Here is a 14,290-nt window from a genome sequence, read left to right as displayed (position 1 = left end):
AAAGAAAGAAAGAAAGAAAGAAAGAAAGAAAGAAAGAAAGAAAGAAAAAAGAAAGGAAGGAAGGAAGGAAGGAAGGAAGGAAGGAAGGAAGGAAGGAAGGAAGGAAAGAAGGAAGGAAGGAAGAAAAAAGAGAGAAAGAAAGATACCCACAAATGCACAGTGGAAAATAAACTCTCCAGAGAAGACAGCCTGACTGTAACTCTCCCTTCCTGATAGATGCTAAGACCTGGGTGGCTTCACTTTTATGTAGACATAAATATCTTATATTGCACTACAGCTAACCACAGTTAAATTTGTGCTATAAAACAGGAACACATTAAATGTGAGTACATTAGGAGGCCCAGGCTGTATCAAGTAAAGCTTAGCTTTGAATTTCCTGTCTCTGTTGCTTTTAGTTTCAAAAGAACCACATTACTTCAACAACATCAAAAGCAACAAAAAGTGTACTTGGAAAGCATCCTGGGGAGGCCAAGTACATGATAAAGAGAAAAGAAGAATAGAGTCAGAAATAGCTACATAGCTTAGTAACTGTTTGGTTTGGCATTGAATAAGGGACCTGTTGAGGGTTATTCGATTGAACTCCTAAACAAACTGAGAGTCCTGTACGTCACTAGAAGGCATTTTGGTACAAGGGAAAGATAAAGATTCTGAAGGTCTTTCTCTATCACTTAGTACTTTCTATATGACCTTGAGCAATCTATCAATCCACAAGCATTTATTAAGTGCCTACTGCATCCAGGCACTGGGGATACAAATGATAATAACAAGAGCTAACATTTCTGTAACTCTAAAGTTTGCAAAGGGCTCGTTATGTATTACCTCATTTGATCTTCACAAAAAATCTTTGAGGTAGGTACTGTTATTTTATTATCTCCATTTTACAGAGGAGGAAACTAAGGCTGAAAAAAAAGGGTAAGTGACTTGCCCAGGATCATACAGCTACTAAATGTCTGAGGCTAGAGTCAAACTTACGACTTCTTGAGTCCAAGTCCAACACTCTATGCTCACTGTCCTCAAGGAGCTTACATTCTATTGGACAATTCATTATAAGAGTAAGTATAGTAGAAAGAGTGGTAGATTTGAAATCAGAAGTTGTTGTTCAGTCATTTCAGTCGTGTCTGACTTCATGACCCCATTTGGGGTTTTCTTTCAGAGTTGCTGGAGTGATTTATCATTTCCTTTCTCCAGCTCATTTTCCACCTGGGGAAGCGGAGGCAAACAGTTATATGACTTGCCTAGGGTCACATAGCTAGTAAAAATCAGGACACCTAAGTGCAAATGCTGGCTCATACACTAACTGTGTGACCTTAGGCAAGTTGCTTAATTTCTGTAGTAGGGTAAACTAGATGATCTATAAAGGCCCTTATAGTTCTGGGATCTTTTGATCCTGCCACTTTGTAGAAAGTGGGGAGCTCACCAAGGTAAGGTTAGGAAGCAGAAGGGCACAGGTATATATAATACATATATACATACATACATACATACACACAAATATACACACATACATATATATGATATTTTGTAAATATTATCAAAATAATCCTGGGGAGGTAGGAGCTTTTATCATCACCATTTCACAAATGAAGAAACCGAGGTAAACAGAGGCTAAGCAACTCCCCTAGAGTCATACAGCTAATAAGTGTCTAAGGCTGGGTTTGAACTCGGGTCTTTCTGACTCTAGGTCCAGCTTTCTACCCACTGAGCCACCTAGTTGCCTCACGAAAGTATAAGTGGTATGATGCAGAATCAAGGCTGATGCTGGGAAAAAGGGCAAGATAGCAGCTGCTTAAGGAGCTGGCTCCAAGCAAAACCTGGGGCTCCCAAAGATTCCTGTGATGAGACCTATCGCAGGAAATTGTGTGTGTGGATTCAGGGAAGGAGTCTGAGAGAGCCATTCCCCCACCCAAAGAAGGATGCAGCAGATGATGAATCAGGGAGGAGAATGAAGAGAAGCTGGTTTGAAGAGTCCTGTGGGTCCTGCTGAGAATGCTCAAAACTAACTGGAAAGCACCCAATATGAATGAATAATAATTTACAATCATTTGACCCTTGATAAAAGACTTCAAATAGAAGGTATTGGTTGCAAATCTAAAATATGTACAAACCTTTCACTTAGGCTTTTTTTTTAACATGCATAATGTCTTCCTGGGTAGGAAGAATTGCACCTGATTTTTTTCCTTCCTCATTTCAATAGCTATCAACCAGAAAACACCAAGCAAAGTGACCTTGGCCAAGTCATGTGATTTTTCTATGCTTCACTTTTCTCATGCATAAAAGAAGTGAGTTGGACTGGCTGATTTCTGAGGCCCTCTCCAACTCTAGTCTTACATTCTCTAAAGAAATTTCAGCCTAAAGAATTCCATACATACTTTGAGTTTGGATTTTTCCTAAGATATAAACTCTCGCAAAAATAGTTTTGTATGGAGCAGTTAGGTGGCGCAGTGGATAAAACACCGGCCCTGGAGTCAGGAGGACCTGAGATCAAATCTGGTCTCAGACCAAAGCCTTGACTCTTACTAGCTGTGTGACCCTGAGCAAGTCACTTAACCCCAATTGCCTCACCAGAAAAAAAAAAATAGTTTTGTAATTAAAGTATATTCATTCAAAACCTGAACCCGTTGTACTGGTAATAAGCAAGGCTGATGTGTATAACATAGCAAAACTTTATTTTCTATAGGGAAGTTTAAGTTTTCAAAGTAATCATTGAAAAAGCACAACTTTCCTCTTCTCAATTTCCCCTTTCAGCTTTCTGGGAAAAGTGAGATCATTGCATTAGTGTTCGTAATAAAAGGGTAAAATGAGTACTATTTGAAAGTTGAGTATTGTTTTTCCAAAATCTTACTCTAAGGATCAAAACCTTATTTTAATGATCTATAATTTTGTTAATGTGAGTACTCTCTCCTTATAATGCAGTAATCATTCTGAGTCACTGTGGCCTTTTTGGTGTTTAGACACTCCAAGTTTGGCTACACCAGTCCTTAAGCAGTAAATGCAGACATCCATCAGTCAGTTTGTACCCCAAACCTCAGCAGCTTCGTCAGACCCACAAGATCTCAGGTCTACCTTGATATCACAATGAGTCATTGGAGTCAGACATTAGAAAAGGAAGAAAACACAGGGCATTGAATGGGGACTTAGGACACCTGGGTTCCAACTGCAATGTAAACAGCTCAAAATAAATCTTACCTAATCCTAAACTATGTTGTCAAGATACGTTGATTGAATGTTCATCAGATCCCCAGAGGTTTTCTTAATGGTGCTGGCAGAGTGTGACTAGTTTTTCTAGAAGAGCTTTGTAAATGAACCTTAACAACTCAGATAGGGGGCTTCAGTTCTATCCAAATCACTCACCCATATGTATCATGGCCATAACCTCTGTACCTCAGTCTATCCATCTGTAACACAGATATAACATCTGCTTTAAGGAGATATTTTTAGGACAAATATAATTATGTAGTTAAGCATATGGTTTAGAAAAGAAATGGTATTATAAAAACATAAGAGATTATTATTGTATCTAAGGCTTGCCTACCATAAACTATGAATGTCTATGAAGGAAGGGAAGAAGGGAAACACAAATTTATGAAGCAATTGCTATGTGCCAGGCTCTGCGCTAAGCACTTTACAAATATTATTTCATCTGATCCTCACAACAACCTGAGAGGTAAGTGTTATTGTTACCCTCAAGATGAGAAAACTGAGCCAAACAGAGATTAATTGACTTGCCTAGGGTCAGACAGTCAGTAAGTATCTGAGGTTGGATTTGAACTAGGGTCTTCTTAACTCCAGGCCCAGTGCTCTAGCTACTGAACAGCCTATGACAGAAAGAATTCTGAGCTCTAGGACTGGACCAAAGTACTTATCTGGGTGAATTTTTGGAAAGTACTTGCACGTCATTCATCGTAAAAATGAATACACCTACCATTACTGGAATCCTTTTTTTATTTGTTTAATTATGTTTTGCTTGATGCTTTGATTCATTCCTTCCATTGATATAGACCACAATGCTTCCAGACCTTTGCAACTCTTGTCTATATGTTACCATAAATCCCTCACAGACTATTTACACCAGGAGCTAGAACCTTCTTATTCTTTTAGTAGCTCAGGAATACTAACTCACCAGTCAGAATCTCCATCTGTTGTCTCTCATTCTATTCATTTGAGCAACCAACCTCTTCATACTAATAAAACAATAGATGATATTTATATAGTCCTTTAAGGTTTATAAAGGGCTTTATATATGGTAGCTTATCCAGTTTTGTAACTCTCATCATATCTTACTCTGCTTTCTGCACACAAGTTGTCACTGGTGACGTCCTATTTGCTTACACCAACCTTGCATTTTTCCATTGTGCTTTGAGTTGTTTGTAATTTTAATTGTTCTGTGATGATGGTGTTCATTAATTCCCAGGCAAACAGATCATTGGAAGAACATTGATGCTAAAGAGAGAGTTGGTGTTTTCCCCCAAGCAGTAGACAATTTAGGATCAGTGAAAGCAGGGCAGTTTCCCATGCTTTCTTGAAAAAAATCTTGATTGGTCTCCTCCTCTTTCTACTTAACTTGGAGCGCAGCTCATTATTTATGTGCAGCACTGTCCAAGATACTCATATATATGGACTAATTGGGCAAGCTTTCCTTTAAACTACACATGATCTAAGTAATATTTGTTCTTCATCCACTCTGTTTTTTCAGTATGGATAGTTAGATAAAATCTATATAAAATACCATAGATTTCACTCAGGAATCTTTACAGTATTCCAGGGCTTGTGCAACTATTTTGATATTACCTACAAATAAGAACATTTAAAGAACCTTAGGAAATAACACTTTATTTAACATTTTTAGGAAATAAATAACAAATTAATAAATAAATTCCCCTAACACTGGGGAAAATTTATTTGCCACATGACACTTAACATGTTAACAGATCATTAAACAAGGTTTCTCTATAGTGATATATATCAATTCAATTCAATTCAACAAGCATTTATTAGACCATGGAGTCTTGTGTGATTTTAATATATGTATGAGAGATACATTATCCGGAGAGAGTTTTCAATGCTGCTGTTTATTCTGTTGAAACAAATGTTTTCTTCAAGTCCACAAACAACAAACACAACAGGATCTTGTGTTCTTGATCCTTCAGTTAGTTAGTTTGCCTTAAAAACTTGGTGGCCTGTTGTAGAAAACTGCCTATAACTACTTGCCTATTCCCTTCTCATGTTATCTTCAAAGATAGCCTATGTGTATATAGACCATTCTCATAAAGATTTAATAGAAATATTTTCCCCTCAATTGCTTTTTACTGTTTGGGGAACAATAGTACTCATCCTCTGTCCAAAGTTCTTAAGAAGAGAAAGGGTGTGAGGGAATGAGAAATGAGAGAGGAGGGGATACTCTTTACTAGAACAATAGGACATTAGCGAAGGAAGGAACATTAGACATCATTTAGCCCAACTTTCCATTGTCTACAACTTTTCTGTCAGAGAATATGTACTTAAATTGGCAGGGGACCAGGAGTGTGCTGGTGCCAGCTCTAACCAGCTTACAAGAGACCATTATTAAATTTTCAGTGTGATTACATTTTAGTGTTTACACTTTCGGTAGCTAGATGGCACAGTGGACAGAGCACTGGGCTTGGAATAGAGGAAGAGTTGTCTTCCTTGTGACCGTGTGCAAGTCACTTAACCCTGTTTACCTCAGTTTCCTCATTTAGAGGAAATGGCAAACCATTCCAGTATCTTTGCCAAGAAAACCTCAAATGGAGTCATGAAGAGTTGGACACAACTGAAATGCCCCAACAACATCATCTCAGAAATCAGCAATTGCTTTAAATCTAGGCTTGATTCATTGTTTTGATGATTGCTAGGGCTTCAGAAAGTGTAACAATGCAGATTAAATTTAACAATAGGAATGCCCCCTCTTCTTGTTAAACATTTACCAGCATACAACCCTGCAATGCTCTATAAATATTGCTTAAGCTCAGCAGAAGTGCAATAGAAGGCTCAGAAAATGAAGTTATCTCCAGACTGAAGGCCTGGTGACTAGAAGCTAATTATAATAATAGCTAACATTTTTATTGTACTTTAAGGTTGGCAAAGTACTTTACATCCATTATCTCATTTGAGCCTCACAACATCCCTGCAAGGAATTTACTACATACATATCATCCCCTATCATTTTTTAAAAGCTTCAATTCTTAGAAAATTCTTCTAAATATTGAGTTAAAATTTACATCTGTAACACTTCTATCCACTGGTGCTAGTTCTTACTTCTGAAATTATAGAGGATATTTACGGGCTCTTCTGGAAAGTTACCATGGCATCGTGGAAAGAATGGTGGACCTTGAGTTGAATCCTAGCCATGACACATTAACTTCATGACCTTGAATAAGCTTCTTTAACTTCACTGAACCCCAGTTTTCTGATCCATAAAATAGGATTAATTATGATCCTATTCCATGCTTCTCCTTCAGCAGATTGCCTTCTCTGTCATCTTATCGATAGAGACTGGTTTGGGGTTGTTATCTCTGGGAAAAGCCTTAGGTACTCAGCCCATGCAGTGGTTGTTTTAATACATTAGATTTTATTCTTTTTGCTTCTATGTTTGAATAAATGACTGTCTACAGCTAAATTATACGTGTGTGATGATTGAAAATTTCTGAGAGACAGAGTTTCTGGATAAATTATAATCAATTTTATTAACTGTGTCTAGAAAGCAGTCAACAAAATAGGCTCATTTTTTTTCTCGGTGAACAAAAAGAGCAAGCCTGTCAAACTTTCAACATTGAAGGGGGTGCACCTGAGGGGGAAATCAATTCTGATTGGTTAGCAAGTAATGAGAAGATGAATATTATAATGAGAGGTAGGCTTATTCCAGTGAGGGTCTTGAGGTAGGTGACACTGAGCACTCAGTCTTGATCAAAGAGACTTATCAATATTCACTTCACCCCTTTGAAAAAAGGGAGAATCCACATTTTCCCAGGCCTGTCAGAGTAAAACACAATGAATAGGAATCCACCCATTCACCTAAACTTAGAATTTCTTTACAATCTTTGATTAGATCATAGCCTTCCTGGCAGGGTCAGTCTTTGCCCAAGATTTCCCACACTGGTTGATTTCAAGATGAGGAAGTAGAAAAGGGGAAAAATCTTGATCCTAATTCAATAGTTATTAAATACAAGAGAGAAATATTCATTTCTCTCACTTGTGTGGTCAACTCTTACCCCATGCTTATAAATATATTCCATTGAAACAAAGCAGCAAGGGGAAAAGGAAAAATTTTCTTACTGGTTTGTGGCACAGTCAAGAATCTAATTGCATAAATGCACACAGGCCACACCACTAAACTGAAGAAATAAGTCCTGATACCCATAAAAAGAACAGTTAGGGAATAGGGTTCCCCTGAGCACCTCCAGGAGTTGAGTGGAGCATCTGAGAGCCAGGAAAGAGCTAGGGATTGGAATTACCAAAGCCTTGCTTTTGAAAAAGATCAAGCAAGAGGAAAGCAGACCCACCCCTCCCACTCCACCCCTCAGCAGATGGAGGATAGCAGGTCCATTTTCCATGATGGGTAAGTTTGGAAGCCAGGTGGCTAGTCTGAGAGCCATTACTACTCCTATAAGTCTTGGGCTCAGGGTCTTGGGTTGTTTCCATGAGGATATGAAAGGAGGTGGTGATCAAGGTGGTAGCAATGATTGGACTCACCTGGTGCATGCCACCTCTTGTCTTTCCCTCAAAGTGCCTTGCTGCTTCAGCTAGGCTGGCTTGCCTGCCCTATGTATTTCTGAACTCTTTTAAGAAAAATTTTCATTCTAGATTTGAAGACTACATCAGAAGATATAATTTTACTCATACTTGACTTTTAATGTTGTCCTTTCAGTTTTCCTTTTGTATAAACATCTTATTGGAATCCAAAGTAGACAAGGTACCATCAGAAAAGCCCCCCCCCCCCGTTTTTTTTCTTGTCTGAGTGAACCTAGCAGAATTCCAACATAAATTATGTAGGCATTGAATGAAGTATTCTTTGGCCTTTTCAGAAGTGCTTTCAGGAATAGGATAGGTTTTCTTCATTTTTTTGCTCTCTTTTAAATAGTTATAGAAAATTGCAAATATTACATATCCACAAAAAGAATAAATGAGTTCAAACAAATTTACATACATTCAGGGTTGTTGTTTTTTTTCATCTGACTGCTTTTGAATTCATAGATTTCCTGGGCATAAAGGGAAAAAAAGAATTTGTTTTGACATGTTCATTGAAATAGGTTATTCTTTCTCAAAACTTGATTTCAACTGACATTGTTCAACTCTTGAATTGTTGTTGTTAGGTCATCTGTAGCCTAATTAGTGTTAATTGGTTTTGTGAATGGCATGATCATTAATGCTATGTAATTAACTTAGAACATTTATATTTGAGTTTTTTTGGGTCTGCATCATAACTTGAGGGGTGGTCCTTATGTTTGCAGGCACTTATGCTGAATGAAACCCATGTTATCATGACTTTAGGTACATCCCACGTTATTTGGCCTTCAGAAACTTTGGCTGAAAAAGATGCCAACTAAAAAATGGGAACATCGCATTACAATTCCCAATCAGTCTATGCAAAAACATGGTTAGATGATAATTTTTTTTCTCAAGTAGAAGGCCTGAGTGAATCTATATGAATCTGAGTGAATGAATTTTGCCTCTATTGCTTACTATCTGTCTAACCTTGCCAAAGTCATTTAATCTCTCTAAGCCTCATTCCTTCATTTGCTGTTCATCTGTAAAATGGGATTGGTCTAGATCATAGGTGTGAAATTTACAGCCTACCTGTTGCAAGCAGTAACAACAACACTCAATCTGGGCTGAACCAGATTAAAATGTAATTGGGAAATGTGTAACAAAATAAATAAAAATACAATAAAACATAGATAATGTAAATTTGTAGCTTTCTAAGTCAATATGTGACCCACAGGGATCATTTCTATTTGAGTTTGTTACCACTTACCTACCCAGACTCCCCACCCCTCTTCCAATCTCACCCCAGCAGTCATCATAGAAGGGAGAAGTAACTGTGGTCTTCTAAAGGAAGGAAAGAAACAAGCAATTCTTTGAGCCTACTGTGTCTAGGGATTGGAATTACCAAAGCCTTGCTATTGAAAAAGATCAAGCAAGAGGAAAGCAGACCCACCCCTCCCACTCCACCCCTCAGCACATGGAGGATAGCAGGTCCATTTTCCATGATGGGTAAGTTTGGAAGCCAGGTGGCTGGTCTGAGGGCCATTACTACTCCTATAAGTCTTGGGCTCAGGGTCTTGTATATCTGCCTAGATATACAAGGTCTTGTGCTACACAGGTTTTATCTCATTTGATCCTTACAACAACCCCGGGAGGTAGATGCTATTATTATCCCCACTTCATAGTTGAAGAAACTGAGGCAGATAGAGGTTAAGTGACTTACCCAGGGTCATATAGCTAGTAAGTATCTGAGGCACAATTTGAACTCACACCATCCTGACTCCTTGCTTCACTGAGCTACCTAGCTGCCTTATGATTAATTAGGATTCTACTTCCCAAATATAGGGCCATTAATTTAGAAGTTAGAAGAGACTCAGATGCCAGCTTGTCCAATCCGCTCACTTTACAGAGCGGAGAACTGAAGCCCAGGAAAGTTAAGGGACTTGCCTAAAATCACAAAGGTAATAAGTAGGATATGAACTCTGATTCCTTGGTGAGGGTTGTTTCCATTGTGCTGTGCTGCCTTGCAGCAAAACCCTGAGGTTTGGTTTTTTGGGTTTTTTTTTTTGTTCTTCTAACCACATTACAGGGAGAAGATAAACAAGTCTGCTACAGAGACTTTTTTTTTAAATGAAAGGTTTTGTTTATGCTGTTTTAACACAACTCTTACTTCACTACTTTAAGTAGGGCTATAATTAAGTGATCTTTAAAAAAATTTTATCTATAATTCTTAAGCTTCAGGCTATCTATTGCTCTAAAGCTGCAATGTTTAAAATTCAAGGCTGTCAATAAGAAAGCAAACCTCCTCACAGCTCTGCTGGGAAGCTCTCACATCTCTGCTCTTTTTCTTTGCAGTCAAAGCAGGAGGAATGCGAGTTTCCAAAAAACAAGAAAATGTGGTTGTGGAGAGAAATGCCAAAAAAGGAGGACTAGAGAAGACAAGGTAAGGATTGTTTGTCAGGATGATAACTTCCCCCTACACTGCCATCAGCTCTAGATTGTAAAGAAGGCCATCAGGCATTCTACTTCCTGGCCTAAATAGGCCTCTCCTTCTTTTTACTGGATCAGGCAGGGAAACAGCCTCCCAAGAAAAAGGAGAAGAGAACTGGCTAGTAAGAAACTAGGCAGATATACGACCTGGTACAGAATCTAGGAAACCCTTGATCTGTGATGTCAGCAGGACTTGGGGGAGAAGGGAAAGGGAGCAAGCATTTATTAAGCACCTAATATGTTCCAGGTACAGTGCTAATTGCTTTGTAAATATCATCTCATTTGATTCTCACAACAACTCCAGTGAGGTGGGTGCTACTATTTGTGCCCATTTTACAGTTGAGGAAACTAAGGTTAAGTGTTTTACCCAAGGACACACAGCTAGTAAGTTTCCGAGGCTGGATTTGAATTCAGGTCTTCCTGACTCCAGGCCCAGTGCTGGGGCTGTCAGGGAACTAGAAAATGAAAATGAGATTTAAAGTTGAGGTCACCTTCAAGTGGTGGCTGCCTTCCATGGCTTTGCTATCGGGCTCTTTAAATGCTGACATTCAATGTTGCTTCAATGTCTAGAGCACTTGGGGTGTTCTCAACAGCCCTGTGAGCTAGGTGCAGGTAGTCATGCCACCATTTTGCAAAGCCCCAGAGAGAGTGAGTAACTTGCTCAAATATCTAAGGGAGCCCGAGCTGGGATTGAAGCCTCCAACTCCCAGTTCACCTCTTCTCCGCTGCCTGCATCCAAAGCTTATGCAATTCCCTCCATACTATTTTCAGATCACCTCTTAAAATATTGTCCTAAGCTTGACCTGCTTTTATAAGATGCTTTGGGGAACAAGAGTCCCACATTTAAAATGAATACGTTTTTGGTTTTAAATTCACCACTCAGTTATTTAGAAACTAATGGTCACTATATTTGGCATACCCGGAAGGCACTGAATTTGTTTTCCCCTTGCTGATTCTGCCACATCCTTGACACGGTAGCTATGCCCGGAGCTAAGCAGAGGGAAGTTGTTAGTTCTGTACACAAACATCCAGAATAATTCTAAATGCCATTTAAGAAAAGAGGGTTAGAGGGGAGGAATAGTGTATTCAGCAGATAATGAAACACATAGACCTTGTTACTCCAGGAACACATCACGATAGAAAGTATTCAAGAAAGGTTTGATTAAATTTATGGATGATAGGTTTGTAACAGGGCATTAAAAGAAAGTCAAGGGTACTTAGGGTCCATCCTTAAGCCTTTTTAGGTCAAATTCATGGAGGTTTACCACTGTCAGAGACATAATATGGTATGGAATAGAACATTGGGTATGGTCTTTCTTGTTTTCTTTGGATAAAAGAATATTTAAACCTACTCCTTCTAAAATTATTGTTTGCCTCCCAACCTCTGTTCTGTTTTATCTTGAAGAGGAGAAAATATGCTAAAGATTGTTTTCCACATTCTTAAAATAAAGTACCTGTTTGCCTCATTAGCAATAGCTATTTAATAAGAGATAATAAAAGAAAAATAACAATGATATAGGGGAAACATTAATTAAATTAAAACCTGTTTCAGTTGAAATCACTGGTACAATAAAGTTAATTATGATAAGCTGTTCTTTTGTCCAGGCCTGGTATCTGAGAATTAAAAGTCCATATCTTAGAGGATCTAAACATAAAAAAGACCTTTTGAGATCAGCTAAGTTTAACAGCCTCATTTGAGAGCTGAGAAAGCTAAAATACAGAATTCGAATGGCTTGCCCAAATAGTAATTAGAAAAAGAAGTAGGATTTCAGTGAAGGCCCTCTGATTTTACAGCCAGTGTTCTTTCCTCTATACTCACCTTATGTAAGGTACTCACCTTACATAATGTATTTACTATATGTAAGATGGTTATAGGAGTCCATTCTAACGTGGTACTGGCTGATGGATCCTAGGCAGGATCTCCATGGTAACACCAGGCTACACACTAATGCTCGAAGCTACTTCTGAGTCACTCACTGTCAATCAGTGCTGGACTGCCAAGGAAGTACACAAGAACAGGTTTCAAACTGTGGTTTACAAGCTGAAGCTACTAATCCTAGGGTGAAGTGCTTACTATTCTTCAAAAGCTTGCCACGGGTTAAGGCTGAGTGGGACATATTAGGCTTTGAAGTTGCTCCCAATGGAAATTGAGGAATGACCAAGGTTAGAAAGTTCCAGCAGTCTGGGACCTGAGGCAGTATTCCTGACTGCAGGTCCACAGCTCTATCCCCTGTGCTATCTGGCTACTGTAAGAAGGTTGGAAGGACTTGGAGACTTATCCTACTAATCTAGATGAGAGGTAATGGAAGCCTGAACTAGAGTAGAGGCTGAGTGAGTACAGAGAAGGGATGGATATGGCAGGGATCATGAATATAGAATTGACAAGATTTGGCAACTGATTGGATTTGGGAGTTAAGAGATAGGAAGGAATGGATGATAATGTCCTCACAAGAAATACAAAAGTTTGAAGGAAGGAGTAAGGCATTTTCAAGGAAAACATTTTGGAAGTGTTGAGTTTAAGATAAGACATCTAGGTAGCAACATCCAGCAAAAGGTTCATAATGTGGAACTGCAATTAAAGGGCATGATTAGGATTAGATATCTAGATCTAGCAGTTATCTACAGAGAAATGATCTTTGAACTGCTGGGATCTAGTGAGATAGCACATGGAGAGAATGTAGAGAGAGAAGAAAAGGTTCCAGGCAGAGCCTTGGAAGACACCCACACTTAGTGCTCAGGAAGATGAGGATCCAGCAAAGGAGACTGAAAATAAAAGGTCACACAAGTAGCAGAAAAATCAAGAGAAAAAAAGTCATGTAAGACAAAAGTGGACAAAAAGGAAAGGGGTATCCAAGAGAAAGGGGTGGTTGACAGGATCAAAAACTATAGAGAGGTCAAGTTAAATTAAGTCTGAGAAAAGATAATTGAATTTATCAAGTAAGAGATCTTTAGTATCCTTAGGTTGATCAGTATGAGTCAATTAAGAGGGTTGGGATACACATTGCAAGGTTTGAAAAATGAGTGGGAGGTAAGGAAGTGGAAGAAATAAATGTAGACCACACTTTCTAGAAGTTTGGTTGTGAAAAGGGAAAATAATAATCAGGCAATTGTTTGAGGGGAAGCCAGGCTCATTTGAAGATCTGGGTTTTTGGGGTTTTTTTAAATAATGAGAGAGATCTGGGTGTATGTGTACCCATCATGGAAGGAGACTTGGATATGGAGAAATAGAAAACAAGAGAAAGGACTGGGGCAAGCTGCTGGAAGAAATAGCAGAGGATAGGGTGAAGAATATAAATGGCAGGGTTGGCTTTGGCCAAAAGAAAGACCATTTCTTTATCAGAGACTAGAACAAAGGAGGAGAGAATAGTGGTTAAACAAGGGGTGTGAGATGTAGAGTAGGGATAAACTAGGAGGTCTTTGCTGAGAGGGAGAAGGGAAGATGATATGAGAAGTCTGAGGACAGAGGTTTGGAATAGTTAAAGCCAGCCACAAAGCAAAATGGCCCAGTTGAGAGTAGATATGATAAAATGACGAGCTGATTGATTTAGAAAAACAAGGAAAGACTTGCATGAAATAATGAAGAGTGAAATGAGCAGAACCAAGAGAATGTTGTATACTGTAACAGCAATATAATTCAAAGAATAACTGTGAATGACTAAGCTATTCTGAGTATTATAAATATTCAAATAAACTACAAAGGAATCTATGAAGAAAGATGCTATCCACCTCCAGAGAAAGAACTGACAAATAGAAATATGCATAGTATGGTTTAAAATATATGTATATGTGTGTATATGTATGTGTATGTTTATGGATATGTATATACATATATATGTCTGTGTGTGTATATGTATATACATATATATTTGTGTTTAATTGTAGCCTTCTTAAGGCTACAATTGATTGATGGGGGGGGAATAAAATAAAACAAAAAGTACACAGCAGAGAACAAAAGAAAATCTAGAAGGAAGCACAGAAAAGCTGGGTTGCTTTGAAACAACATGTAGGATTTATTACACAGGTTTTTGTGAAATGGAAATTTATTGTTTTGTATTGAATCCTCTCATGTTGTGCTGTGTAT

At 38.4% G+C, this 14,290-nt stretch overlaps 1 protein-coding gene across 1 annotated transcript in view; it reads left to right on the top strand.

Annotated features, from left to right (window-relative positions):
* Window positions 1-14,290, top strand: part of DAPL1 (death associated protein like 1) — a 35,340-nt gene that overhangs the window by 3,762 nt on the left and 17,288 nt on the right. The window contains exon 2 of the mRNA XM_027865710.1: window positions 10,075-10,162. Coding sequence (XP_027721511.1) covers window positions 10,075-10,162 — 88 coding nt within the window. The remainder of the gene's footprint in view (window positions 1-10,074; window positions 10,163-14,290) is intronic.

Source organism: Vombatus ursinus, unplaced genomic scaffold (genome assembly GCF_900497805.2).
Source record: "Vombatus ursinus unplaced genomic scaffold, bare-nosed wombat genome assembly UNPS02014779.1, whole genome shotgun sequence".
Lineage (NCBI taxonomy): Eukaryota > Metazoa > Chordata > Mammalia > Diprotodontia > Vombatidae > Vombatus > Vombatus ursinus.
The sequence above is the reverse complement of the archived record's forward strand: the minus strand, read 5'-3'. Positions and strand labels throughout refer to the sequence as shown.